Source organism: Belonocnema kinseyi, chromosome 3 (assembly GCF_010883055.1).
Source record: "Belonocnema kinseyi isolate 2016_QV_RU_SX_M_011 chromosome 3, B_treatae_v1, whole genome shotgun sequence".
NCBI lineage: Eukaryota > Metazoa > Arthropoda > Insecta > Hymenoptera > Cynipidae > Belonocnema > Belonocnema kinseyi.
The window spans coordinates 54090103-54103992 of NC_046659.1; the positions used below are offsets into that span (position 1 = coordinate 54090103).

Genomic DNA, 13890 nt, shown 5'->3' on the forward strand with positions numbered 1-13890 from the left:
CTAATGTTCACATTTTATTTTTCCTGATAATTTGCAAGTCTTTTACCCATCTATAAGAAACTTTGACAAAAATTTTTATAATATTAAGAAAAAAAACGTTGAAAATTTCGAAAATGCTATAATTTTTTTAATTTTGGGCTAATCCAGAAAATCGGCAAGAAAAGTTTTGAAATATAGTTGGTATCTAGTGAAAATTTTGAATGAGATTTTTGGATCTATGAAAAAAATAATTTTTTATATTTTTTGAAAATTTTCAAATTTTTGAAAAGTATATAACTTTTCTAATTTTCATCAAAATACAAAATTTTATTTAGATAATTTACAAGTCTTTCGCCCATATATAAGAAACTTCGACAAAAATGTTTAAAATTTCAAAAAAAAATTTTTTAAGTTTGAAAATGTTTTCAATTTTTTAATCTTGGTTCGAAATATCTGATTAACGAACTTAGCCTTCATTTTGGGTACCTTCAGAAGCGTATAAAATGCGGACTCGATTGGACAAATCCTTCAAAAGTTAGCGTGGCTACAACATTCAGGTAACCATACATACAGACATACAGACAGACAGGCACCGATGAAATTGTATGATTTTCGGATTCTGTGAGTGTCGAAACGTGAAGATCCGTTAAAAACCAGAGATCGAAAATTTGGACGATTACATTACATTCTCAGGAATGAGAATGTAAATAATTATTTGAAAACAGAATTTTGTCACATTTTAAACTTAGTATTATTCAAATTTTTCTCTAGGATTTTTTTTAGATTCCATTAATAGTATTGTTAATTTGTTTTCGACAGTAAATTTTAAGAATCATATTTGACTTTACATTCAAATTCAAATCTAAGATATATTTCACTTTTCCAGAATTATTGTACGACCATATAAATCATATTTTGTCTTTAGTATTCATAGAAAATGATTGGAAAAGTATTTTGAAATGTTAAATAAGTAACATTATTTTAATTTCAAGAATTTGTTGCATGAAAATAACATCTTGTTTACTAAAATACTTAAAAAGTGATTTGTCCCATTGCTTACTATGTAAAAACAGGGAGTGATGGGACAACTAGCGCCGCGCTGGAGATATTAGGAACTAATCAACTTATGACAGTTGCGAAGTGAAGTTAAAATCTGAAATATGGAGAGATGTACAGGGCTGTTTTCTCCTCAGCAATCTACGAAGTGAAGTTAGCTGTTGATTGAAGTGAAAATACCTAATTATCCCATAATATTTATAGAGTATATTTTATTTAAATTTCATCAAGTATATTTTATGAAAAAATATTGTTTAAACAAATTCAATTTGTTAAAATATTTGAAAATTATTAAATCAATGTTAATAAATATTTCACTAGACTAATAGTAATTGCTGGCCATATTGCTTTTGCCGCTAGTGGTGCCCTCAAGATTTCACTTCTGCACCCTTACCACGTGAATTACTGCTAAACTTTTTCCCTTATTCAATATTTGAGAATGAAAATCGATATAGTGACTTATAACTTAAAATCCTGTTCTAATTAAAATGTACATCATCAACCCGCTTGTTTGCATTTTACCGGCAATTTGTATGGTCATGTTCGTAACCAACAACGAAACTAGAACGGGTTTAATTGGAATAAAAAGACAATTTTTTCAATAAATCTGTTTGCAAGAAAGTTTCCTGTATTATTTAGTTTCGTTTTGAAAAATGTAACATACGTTTTCAAAGCAATGATTTATTGATTTATTATATTTCAAAACAATGCACATGTGCTAACTTGTATAAGTGTCAAATTTCTATCCACTAGGAATTTCAGGCTTTGGCCGCCGCGGGCGCTGTCTGTCATATCCGGTTAATATCAAGGTCATGTTCGTACTTCGTACCAATAGGGTCTCTAGGAATATAAAGCTTGGCTTTCAACACATGCGTTTATCCTTTTATAAAGAGAAATTTGCATATATAAATAGTTAATATCGTTTGCTACCACAGCATTGATAACAATAATTTTTAAACTACGATCTCACTTTCCAGGGAAAAAATAGATGTGCGCTATATTCGGTAATTATAAAAAAAAATTGCTCTTTGTAAAGGATAAATGCATGAGTTGGAAAGAGAGACTTTATATCCAATGACGTCATAAACTCCACTCATGAACGGCTGCCCCTCAGCCCCTGTGCCTGTGGCGTCCTGTGGTAGTTAAAAGATCTTGGATGATCTGCTTGGGCTGGGACTGGCTAGGGTTTGGTTTTGGCCGTGGTTTGACTGTCAACGTGTGAAAATATCGTGAAAATCTGAAGAATAATCGTGAATATAAACAAAATTCAATGACGGATAGGCGAAAACCCGTTTTTGTGTTCTTTTTTTTATGTTTTAAATGTATTCGAAGGTGAACAAGTATCGTTCTCTTCCTCCTTTTGTCGAGGGTAAAATACACGGATACATAAACCTTATCGTTGACGAAGTCATTTGGGCTACTAATAATCCAGGTGATGTGACGGTAATCGCTTCTTGGTGGGGTGAGAAAACTGGAGCTCAATTCAGGTAAAGTTTTGCAATTTGTTCTCAAATTTATCTAACTTGTACCGTCGAGGTTAACTTAACTGACAATTGAGTGTTTCGTTGTTGTTTTTTCTGTAATGGCGGCCAGAAAAAATTGTTTACAGTTTTTTTTAGGTTGATTTAATTCTTTTAGTGTGTTCATATTCTAATTGTATATCGAAATATTAAATTAAAATCAGCAGTTTAATTTATGTTGTGCATATCTAATCCAAGACAGTTGTTTTCTGTTTTGGAAATTATAATTTTTACAAACTGTCAAATCAACGTTTTGATTTAACTCAACTTTTTATTTTTATTGCTCGAAAAATTTACGCAATATCTATTGTCGTAATGAAGGACGATCGAATATTTGTTATTTACATTGTTTTTAATTATGTATTTAAATTTGTTAAATATAACATTTTTTCTAATAAAATAATCAATATAACAATATAAAAAATATAAATATTTTAAACTGAGAAAAAATAAAGGATTGAACGAATGCTTTACACTAAAAAAAGTAGTTTAATTTCACTATACGTTAGTAGATAATAGAGGACTCGATTATCGGCACAAAATTAGTAAAAAAAAAAACTTGAAAAGCGTTGTAATTTTAGGGGAATTGTGTAAATCAGTATGATTGTTTATCGAATTGAATTTATGTGTTTGAAACAGTCCTCTCGAAATTTGTTCATTTTTTTTCGGCTTTTTGTAATCGGATCGAAATGTACGACTTGTCATATTTTACACCAAATGTTTAATGGTTAGGGTTTCTTTGGCTACGCTGGAAACCCTTATAATGATACACAGAGTTATAACATTTATGAAATTATCATACATATTAATAGCGAGGGCATTTTTGTGTATGTACACTGTTACATATTTTAAGGCACAGTGGTTAAAAAAATCAACTTCAAAAACTGCGGTGCTTTTTGGTACTTTTTTCTAAACTATAAAAAAGATTACTCTATAAATTGGATACAGATCGGAGTATATTCATTTTAACGGCGCTAAAGCTTTAATAGAGAATGTCTCTCAAATCTGAATACCTCTTAGTTTCCTTTGTGATTTAAGATGATTAGTAAACAACAATAACAATCTAAAATATATGACCAGCAATATGGAAAATACTAAACATATATTTTTTTAAAAATGAAATTGACCAATACAGTCCTATTTGTCTGGTAAATCTGAACAATTGTCATCAATTGCAATTTTCTCTAGAATTGAATAAATGATACATTACTGGTCCGAATCGTCAGTCCACTATAAAAAAAATCGTATGAAAAACATGCCTCTGTTCCTTGCAGACATTTTATTTTGTTGGAGCCCTACGTGAAGTATTTTTTATATAAATAGGGCACAAGATAGCACGTGAGAAGGACCAATCTGTTTTTCCGTTTTTGGCGGTTTAAGTGCTCCTCTTTAAAATGAGATTAAAGAGGATAATACAGTGAAAGTGAAAGTTTTTTTTATCGAAAATTGTTCAAAAACGAAAATTCGATATGGCTCTATATGGTTCTATATATCCTTTTGTCCGTTTCTATAGGTTTCTATAACACATTTAATGGAGGGTATGTCGATTTAAGGTCTGGGAGTAGGAATCCAATAAGAAAATTGCCCCTAACCTGGAAGCTTTTATTCTAGTTCAATACGATTTGTTATGTAAATATGTCGTTTTTTGTTTTTATCAGTGGTTATTTCTTTTTAGTCCGATGTTCATCGAAAATGACTGAAATTGACGGTTTTGGCATTGAAAAATAAAAAATGCTAGGTTATAGAGTTATTTTAAATTTAAATTGGTGTATTCCACTATATTGCTTTATTTCAAATCGGAGGCATTACATAATATTCTGAATAGCTGAACGATTTGGATATTAAACCGTTTAAAATTTAAATAGTATAGCAATTCAAATTTCTTTCACATTTTAAAAGTAAAAATACTTTCAGTTTCCATTCTTTTGCCGAATGTATTACTAATATTAATGTATGCATTATTTGCTGTAAACCTTTTTTATCGAAATTTTTTTATATTCTAAAAGAATTTAATGCACATATATATTTTTTTCTACAGACCGTTGGAAAATACAGAAGTCTTAAAAAAGCTAGAGGATACAGAAAAAACGTATACGATAAAAACCAATTTTCAACTCTTTGAAGATTATATCAAAAACTGTGGATCCCTCGAACTCACAATCAAAGCTGAGAAAAAAAACAAAGTTATAGGAACAGCTCACGTAATTGACCTGCTCGATATTTTTAAGTCAAAGCCTTTTACACGCTATTTTCCGATTGTAGATGAAAGTGAAAAAAGTATAGGTAGCATACACGTTTCAATAGAGGTGACAGACGCGACTAGCATTGAGAAAATGACAGTCAAAGCGCAAACCAATCAAAAGAGCGAAGTCGACGAGGAGCTATTCGTTGATAAAAAGAGTTTCAATACACATGCTGGTAATCTTATGAATTCTAAAGTCGATTTTCTCTTTCCTGCAAGAAATACGAAACAAGAGGAGCATATGTACAGATCTATTTTAAAAGATAAGAGAATAGAATTCGTAGAGCCAATTAAGAAATTTAATTTTGAGGTTCCAGAGAGACTTCAGGATCAAGCTAATATAAAAGCGAGAAAATTGAAAAGTGCTTTATTGAAGGAAGCTTTAGAGGATGAATCTTTTGTATACGACGCTGAAAAATTTTTATACGAAAACTTCCATCCTGATGTTTGTCCAGAGAAAGAAGCCAAGTTGTATGAATATTTTTTAGGGAAAGAAATGAATTTTGTTGACGAATGTACAGCTTTAGAAACTTTAAGGTCAACATCTCCTACTCGAAGTTTGATAGAGTTTGCTACAGAGTCGATGCATTGTCGTCAACCTGATAATCCATCGGTTTCCGAAATAAATAAAACTAATTTTTTGAAAGATGACGTGAAAGGCGAAGTCGACGAGATAAAGGTTTACAATGAGAATCCCGTTACTGAGTTTAAAACCAGAGGTTTGTGATTTTTTGTTATGAAAGTAAATGTGATGGGCTGGAAACTCGACTTTTGATTGTACATCAGATTTAAAGATTTGAAAAAATATTAAGCCAGCATTATAAGAATTATGCAACAATTAACAAAATTATATAACGGACATGACATATTTTCTGTAAAATGTATATTCCACGTATCACTGTCTTACTAGTTTGAAATTATATTTATGTTAGAACTTGAAAATCTTAAAATAATGTGTACTTTTCTACAATATTTAGCTGCTTATTATAATTATAGTATTCTGGAGTCTAAATCTATAAGAAAGGATTCCTTAATTCATTGAACAAATTTTGTAGTTAATTCATAGTTTAATAAATCTAATGTTAATTCTTGAAGCTATAAAGATACATTTTTAAATAGAAACTTTGAATTTTAGCCACGTGCATAAATTTACCATTTTAGAAATATTTAAAAATAATAAAAATGCGAAAAAGTAAGAAATTAATTTTAATAATAAAGTAATTGATATTCGATACATTATTTAGAAGAAATATCAATTGAGCCTGAGTAAATTAATCCTTTTTTCATTTTAGTAATATCGCCGCTAGATTACGTGGATAGCTTGCAAGTAATTGTCCGATCATTATATTTGACTCCAGCTGGCTACAGAAGAGTAAAATCATCTTGTCTTTCCCGTGAGTAAACTATTTTTAAATAAATCAAGGTCACAGAAAATGGGGGTTTTAGTTAATAGTATTTGATTTATTTGTTGTCACAGGAGAAGATGTCGCTTCTAATTCCGTAACTTATTTTGTGCATTACGATTCAATAAACGAAAGCTCGAATCAATTAAAGAAAAAATGTATCATGGAAAAAAAGCCTGTGAAGATGTCTTCCAGAAAAGAAATCGATCAAGGTACTCAGGTTTTGTATATAATGGAGAAAGGTTTTTTACTTTATTTAGTGTTTTAATTGCACATAGTATTGTCTTTTTTACAGAGATTCACTTCAATCACCAGGGAGTATACAATATCTCAAAATCGTACACCTATATGGATAACCCTGTAAAATTTAGAGTCTTTCACAGACACTTGAATCAGAGGTCGCCAACTTTATTAGGGATTGGTTCGTTGTATGTGAATGATGTGGTTGCAACTAAACACTTAACGATGTCACAACGGGTTGCTGTCGTTAATAAAGGGATTAAAGTAGGTGAGCTGGAAGTCACAGTCGAATTGGGTTGCGATGGTATTCACTTTGGAAAGGATTTCGTCGGTGAGTTTTTCTATTATTTAATTTTTTTCATATAGAATTTATGCCCCTTTTTCATCTATTTAATTTGGATATTTTAAAATAACTTACGAATAATATTATATATTTTGAATGCAATTTTAGAGAATATTTTACTGTGATTCTTCGATGTGCGTTTAAATTTTTAATTCTTGACATGTCTCGAAATATGTTCGTTTATTTTTTTAACTTATTGCGATTTAATACGTTTTGTTAATGCTCGAAAATTCAATGAAACCACTGATTTTTTAAAACTAAAAATCAGGATAGCGACTTGATTGGCAATTTAATTAAAAACCCAGGAATTTACATCTGATCGTAGCAATTTCACGGCTAATGGATCTTGGATATTAATACATTTATTTGTCCACGTGTAACTATCATTTAATGCAGTTGACTTAATCCAGAAAATTTAACGATTTTACCGTAAAACTCTGAGAAATAACCGCTTGATTTTTATTATTTAAAAAGAGAGCTTGTCATACGGTTTAAAGAATGTAACGTCCCTTGAGTTTGAGTTTGTACATTCTTAAATATATCTATACTTCGCTTACTCATTTATCTGACTAGTAACAGGACATTTTTTAAACATAATAATCGTTTTAATTTTAGTACAGGGAGTTTCGATAAAGAAATATAATTTCACTTGGGACAGGGAATTTTTTCACATGGAACGGGAATTTGCTAAAAGAATTATAATTCGGGTCTAGAAGAAAGAAATTGAAAAAAATCCCTCTTCCAAGTCAACATTCGTCACAATTTGAAAGTTCCCTTTTCTACATTTTTGATAGAGAAAGTACTTCAAGCCGTTTTTAAAGTATATATTTTGTGGTGGAAAATTAATCTCTTCATGGTTGAAAATTTATATATTTAGCATAAAATTCAACTATTCTAGTTGAAAATTCAGCATTTTAGTTGGAAATTCATCAATTTGGTTGAAAAAATTTCTTTAAGTATTCTATGTTTAGTCGAAAAATGATCTTTTATAATTAAAAATTCAGTAATTTGGATGAAAAATTGTTTTTTAAATTGAAAAATCATTTGTTTGGTTCAAAAATGAGCTTTTTGATTGAAAACTTCTTTTTTCTTTGGACGAATATTCCATAATTTTAGATAAAAATTCATCTCTGACTGAGCATTCATTTTTAGAAGAAAAGTTTAATTATTCAATTTTTGTTGGAAAATTATATTTCTTAGTTAATTCGTCTTTTTTGGTAGTAATGAATCTCCTCTGTTCAAAATTATTTCAATTTAAAATTCTATAGTTTTAGTTCAAAATTCCTTCTTTTTTTTTAATCATTATTTTTTCAACTTAACATTTAATTACTTAAGTTTTGGTTGACGAAATTGATCTTTTTGAGTAAAAATTAATTTTGTTGTTGGAAAATTCAACTATTTCAGTTAAAGATTCATTGTTTTAGCTGAAAACTCTTACGTTTGGTTTAAAATTATATTTTTTTAAACTAAAAATGTTAATGTTCCATTTTCGGTTGAAAATTGTTATTTACTTATTTGAAAATCCAACTATTTCGTTCAAAATGCATATAACTTGTTGAAAAATTATGTTTTTGGTAGAAAATTAATCTTTTTATTTGGAAATAAATGTTCTTAAAAAATTCATCTTTTTTGTTAAAAATTGTACTATTTTGTTGAAAATCCGTTTTTTTGTCAGAAAATTAAATTTTTCAGCTAAAAGTTTAGCTACTCCACTTGTTGTAAAAATTGAATATTTTTCATTGGAAAATTGTAGTATTTTTTCAAAATTGATTTATTTTGCAATGTTTTGCTCTGTTGTGTTGAAATACATTTAGAACAAACGTCATGAATTAAAAGAAATATTTGGGTTTTGTGGGAAATATGAATATGTTACTTTTACTTGATCGGGAAATTTGAAAAACTTGACGTAGAAAAACCGGGAATTTGAAATCGTCTGCCGAATGGTCACCCTGAAAATGGTTTACAATTGAAATTTGAGATAGCAATCAAATAATTAAAGTTTCCAAACGTATCGCATTTGAGAAATAAAGCGAAAATCTAACTTATTCAATTAACATTTTTTCTTTAAATTCAAACGCTTAGTATTTAAAACTGTCATATTTTAAAAGCTTTAAACTGTATCTCTTCTGAGATCTGTTGAGCCACATAGATAGAATAAAAGAAAATGTAGTCTATTTCAAATCAGATGCTGTAATGTCTGCTAAAGAAAACATCCCCGTGCTTGAATCTCTATCATCACTCAACACAAGAGCAGAAAAGTTTAAGACTGCAACTGGAACCCAATCAAACTCAAACAGTGGAGCTTCTTCCGTCTCCTCCAGACGAGTTGATTGCATTAGTGCTGGGAGTAACGCTGGTACTAACGACAGAAGAGCTTTAACTGGACGGATAAAATATAGTGGAGAAGACAGAAACGCAGAGATCTTGACTTCATATAATAAAACCGAGGGGAAGGTAATTGAATTAATTTTTGACTTAATTGTTAGATTTAGAGTAGTCAAACTCGGAGATAGTCGCGATTTTGGGCTCTGAACGTAAACAGTCATATGCGTATGAACTGTTTCCGTCGGATTTTTTTGCACGGTGAAAAAGAGGTTGAAAATTGTTTTTCTAATACAAAGACAAGGGCAAACTGAATATTTAACGAAAATGAAGCAAGTTTGATATTACACGTTAAAATAAATGTGTTTCCTGCTTCCGTACTTGAAACGTTTGCGGGTCGCTGAGCATCTCTATCAAAAGGAGAGCTTTCTCTTAAATAATTGGTCCAGATACTCTGTTATCAAACACCAGAGTCCAATATCTGAAATCGTTCTAATCTCTCTTTCTACCAAGTGAGATAGACAGAGATGTTCCGATTGTGTTCCAAAGACAGATCATACTTTTCGTTTCGAAACGATCATACTCTCCCTCTGTCTATCCAATCCTTCTTTTTTGCTTGCTTGTAAATAATTAATTTGTAACTGCAGTATAACATTTTTGATTAAAATGAATTGATATTCACTGCTCTATCTCATTAACGTTGCTCCAATAACTTCGAGATACTACTTCGCGATATATGTATATATATATTCGCGTGTCAGATGGCGCTCTCGTCAAGGCCAAAGACAAGCTCATTAGATCGCATGAAATAATCCAATCAGTCTCATCGGATTCAGTTGACTAATAGCATTGGAGCTGCTTGACTTGAGCTCGTCATCGTGCTTATTCCCGTGTGCCTTCCGCTTCGAGTGAACTGTCGGAAAGTCATGCCGCAGTTACACAGGTAGGCCATTAGGATACAGCGCCTTACCGCAATGCTCCTGTCTTGTCACGCATAAGTAAGCACCTCACACCCTCGCAGCTCCTCTCGCCTGTACTCGCAGCACCGCGTCAATTTTCGGAATGACTATATTGGGGCGCGCTATTTCCGAGTTTTTTTGTATTTAGACCTTTCCTTAGAATTAGATTTTTGATTCTGATTTACATTTAGATGTTCAAATGCAGACTTAGTTTTTTTGCATTAATAGTTAGGTCTTTAATGTAGAGTAAATATTTGATTTGCTTCCCTAGAATTTCTATCCTGATTTTTTTTATTATTTAGGTTCTTTTACACGGTTTGATTTACATAGCTGAAGGCAGGGACTTGCCTGAATCGAACACTTACTTAATTTGTCGAGCCTTTTGGCGAGAAGACAGAGCTGCAAGTCGAATTTGCACTAGAACAAAAAATCCTTTGTACAATTTTCATCAAGTAAGTTTCTATTAATATGTACTCTAGTAGTTTCTTTTATATCATGTTTAAAATACATAATATTATATTTTTAAATAATAATTTTATATAATCCATGCTAGAAGAATTTTTCTTGGAGTGTATGTTTAAAACGATCACTTGGGTTTTGGCCATCTAAACTAACCACTCTGCTTTTTAACTTGGCCCCTAGTTTTTATTCTTAATAAGCATATGCGGAAAATGGCAGATAAGTTTCGTAATGAAGACATAGTATATTAGTTAGAATTATTTTTAATTCAAATGAATTCCTTTCAATTATTTTAATTTTTTTGATTTCCTTGAAACGCTTTTAAACTCTTTCAGGTTCTTTTGAATTCTGCTAACTTTAATGAATTCTTCTAAATTCCTCATATTCGTGGAATTCGATGCAAAATTATGCAAAAAAATCAAGGAATGCAGATCATTCTAAGAATGCAGATAATTCAGTGCATCCAGAGGAATTCAGAAGATTTCAAGGAAGTTAATAGTAGATTATGTTCCTAGGCATTAAAGTTGAACTTTATGCGGCCTGTTTCAGATAATATTACATTATGCATCAGGTGGGGTACGTGTGTCTTTATAGCCGAGTGTGATGCTTGTAGGACGAGCCGAAGACAAATCATGTGATCACGCGAGGTTATAAAGACTATAATAAAATTTTATAATATAATGTAATGTGTAATGTGAATATAATGTGAATCTAAGTTGGTGTTTTCATGATTCTTAACGCCACCGCGAACTAAGTGGACCTTAGTTCCCTAGATAATTAAATAATATTATGCGCCTCCGCCAGGTACCCTTTCTCTCTGTAATTCCCAGAATTCAAAGAAATTCAAATGAATTAAAAAATCATTCTAAATAATATACTAAATCAGAGTTAATTAATTAGTAATCATATTTGTCGTTTGGTTTGACATTTAGCGCCGCGTATGTGTACTAAAATGAGGGGCCAACTCAAAAAGCAGTGTAGTTTAGTTGTCCAACGCCAGAGTGGTCGTTTTAGGTTTACACTCTAAAGAGAGATTCTTTTAACATGGAAGTATAATATTGTATTATTAAATCGCCCTTCTATTGTCCCTATTTCCTTTCAATTCTAGTATTATTGTTATGTATTTCAGTTATTTTACTCTAGTAATTTATAGATATCTTAGATATATCTCATTTAACTCCTAATTTAAGTTGCTTTTCGTAAAATATATGGTTTTTTGAAATATTTATTTTGATTGATAGCTTGTTCCTCTGATTCACGGTCCCGACTTGCTTGAAAGAACGAAAGACAATTTCATCGTGACAGAGGTGTACAGTAGAAATCCGACTGGAGAAGAGGATCTGTTAGGAATTGCAAAATTCCCCGTACATCAACTTTACGTTGCCTATAGAGATCCTCATGTCTTGCCTCATTTATTACTATCAAAAGTAGGTTAACTTTGTCTCTAATAATTAACATTGTTTGATATTGGGAATAAGTAAACTGCAATACGACTCCTGGTGTAAAACACCAGTATCAAGAGTTTGAAGCAATTATTGCATTGTAAAAATAAGCCTTCATACAAAACAATGTGTTCCAGATGGAATTTCCATCTTATACAGTGTAAAAGCACTTTTTGTTAAATTTCTTTTCTAAAAAATAAAAAAAAATAAAATAAAAAAATATAAAAAAACAATGTACTGCTTAGTATAGCTTTCAGTATATTATAAGGCCATAATGAACTCATTTTGAAGGGGACATGAATTCAAAAGACAATGTTTATTAAGTGTTTTTTTTTTAGACATTTTTTGTTGCCAAAAGTCGGTATTCTTCACTTTATAAGATGGAAACTCCATCTGAAACGATTTGTTTTCGATAAAAAGTTAATTTTTTAATTGTTTTAAATTCTACAAAAAAAAATAAAAACAATTTTATGTACAAATTTAAATGCATCTTGACAATTCGATCTATTTGTTGTAGTTCTGATTCTTGGCACAAGATAGGGAATTATTACAACTTTATTCCCATTAATCTAAATTCTTTTAATCTTTCAACTCTTATTTTTTTAGTATCCAGTAATCAGCGTAGATGGTTGGGTTCCGATCAAAGATCCCGTTTCTGGCCAATTGCAAGGGCAATTACAAGGATTAGTAGCTCTGGGCACTGCCGATCAGATTGCCCTCTTAGAAATGACACGCGGCATTCGTGATACAGTCGTTACACCTCGGGCGCCTCTAATCTCTGCAAAAAATGCCCAGCAAACTCTACAAAGTATCCCTGACCATCCTCTTCAAAGTGCATCGTCAGCGAATCAAAGAAGCGCCGAAGCTGAAGTCCAAGCAACGCAAAACGTTTCTTTGAGAAACGAAGAATGCCAAACGGAAATGTGTACTCTTGAAGCATTTAAGGATTCAGATCCTACCATTACAGAAACAAGTGATGTTTTGAAAAATCAGAGCAAGGTTTTGCACACGATTGTTGACTGTCTCGCCCAAGCCTTACACGTTTCGAGAACGAATATCAATCAAGCTTCTCAAACCGATAGAACCAGTTGTGAAGAAGTACAAACTCGAAGTAATGAAATTGAACCCCTTTGCTTAGATCCATTGTCGAATAGTTTGTCAGATAATAGCAGTAATGGCAGTCCTAGAAACAATTTTACTATTCCTACAGGAATGTACAGAAGTGTTGGAGTCGGTGCTGAATTTGATGATGCTTCTAATCAGGGGTCAAGTAATGATTACAATGGATTTGTTAATGTATCTTCTGGCACTCTGAATCCTTTGATTGATGAACAGATGGAAACTGATAGATTACATTATGAGGATTTGTCTTTTCGAGCGGTTGTAGAAATAGAATGCGCTTTGCATTTACCGAAGGTGGAGAAAATTAATGCAGCTGTGGATCCGAGTACTTATGTTACGTTCCAAGGAGCGCCGAATGGAAGCGTTGGGCAGCCTAATTCTTATATTATTACAAATATCTGCTCTCGGACTTGTAATCCTAAGTGGGACTGGCGATGCGATACGAAATTGCCAGCGGACCTTTTGACTAATGTACGCTTTCTTTATCAGATTGACAGTGATTGAAGTGTAAATTTGTATTTAGAACTAGAAATAAGGATTTCAATTTTTATCTTAAAGTTGTGTTTCTTTTTTTGCAGGATGAGAAGAGATTAATTCTGAAAGTTTGGCGACTATATGAGCCTGATATTTGCACTGAACTTGATATGGATAGAGATATAGTCATTGGATTTGCGGCGATTGATCTCTCAGTTTTGACCGCTGGATTTCCGCTGGTGTCTGGATGGTTCCATATCATAGATTTTACCGGAAAATGCAACGGACAGATTAAGGTACATCAAGGGATTGATTATTTGAAATCGGGT

At 31.5% G+C, this 13890-nt stretch overlaps 1 protein-coding gene across 2 annotated transcripts in view; it reads left to right on the forward strand.

The window, feature by feature from the left end:
* Positions 1 to 2205: 2205 nt before the first annotated feature.
* Positions 2206 to 13890, forward strand: part of LOC117169427 — a 15514-nt gene continuing 3829 nt past the window's right edge. The window contains exons 1-10 of one of the 2 annotated variants that reach the window (XM_033355801.1): positions 2206 to 2522; positions 4594 to 5516; positions 6090 to 6191; positions 6275 to 6412; positions 6496 to 6771; positions 8969 to 9237; positions 10367 to 10516; positions 11765 to 11950; positions 12572 to 13558; positions 13666 to 13857. In XM_033355801.1, the coding sequence (XP_033211692.1) occupies positions 2356 to 2522; positions 4594 to 5516; positions 6090 to 6191; positions 6275 to 6412; positions 6496 to 6771; positions 8969 to 9237; positions 10367 to 10516; positions 11765 to 11950; positions 12572 to 13558; positions 13666 to 13857 (3390 nt within the window). In that variant the 5' untranslated portion in view covers positions 2206 to 2355. The remainder of the gene's footprint in view (positions 2523 to 4593; positions 5517 to 6089; positions 6192 to 6274; positions 6413 to 6495; positions 6772 to 8968; positions 9238 to 10366; positions 10517 to 11764; positions 11951 to 12571; positions 13559 to 13665; positions 13858 to 13890) is intronic. The other variant, XM_033355802.1, reaches the window with a different exon arrangement.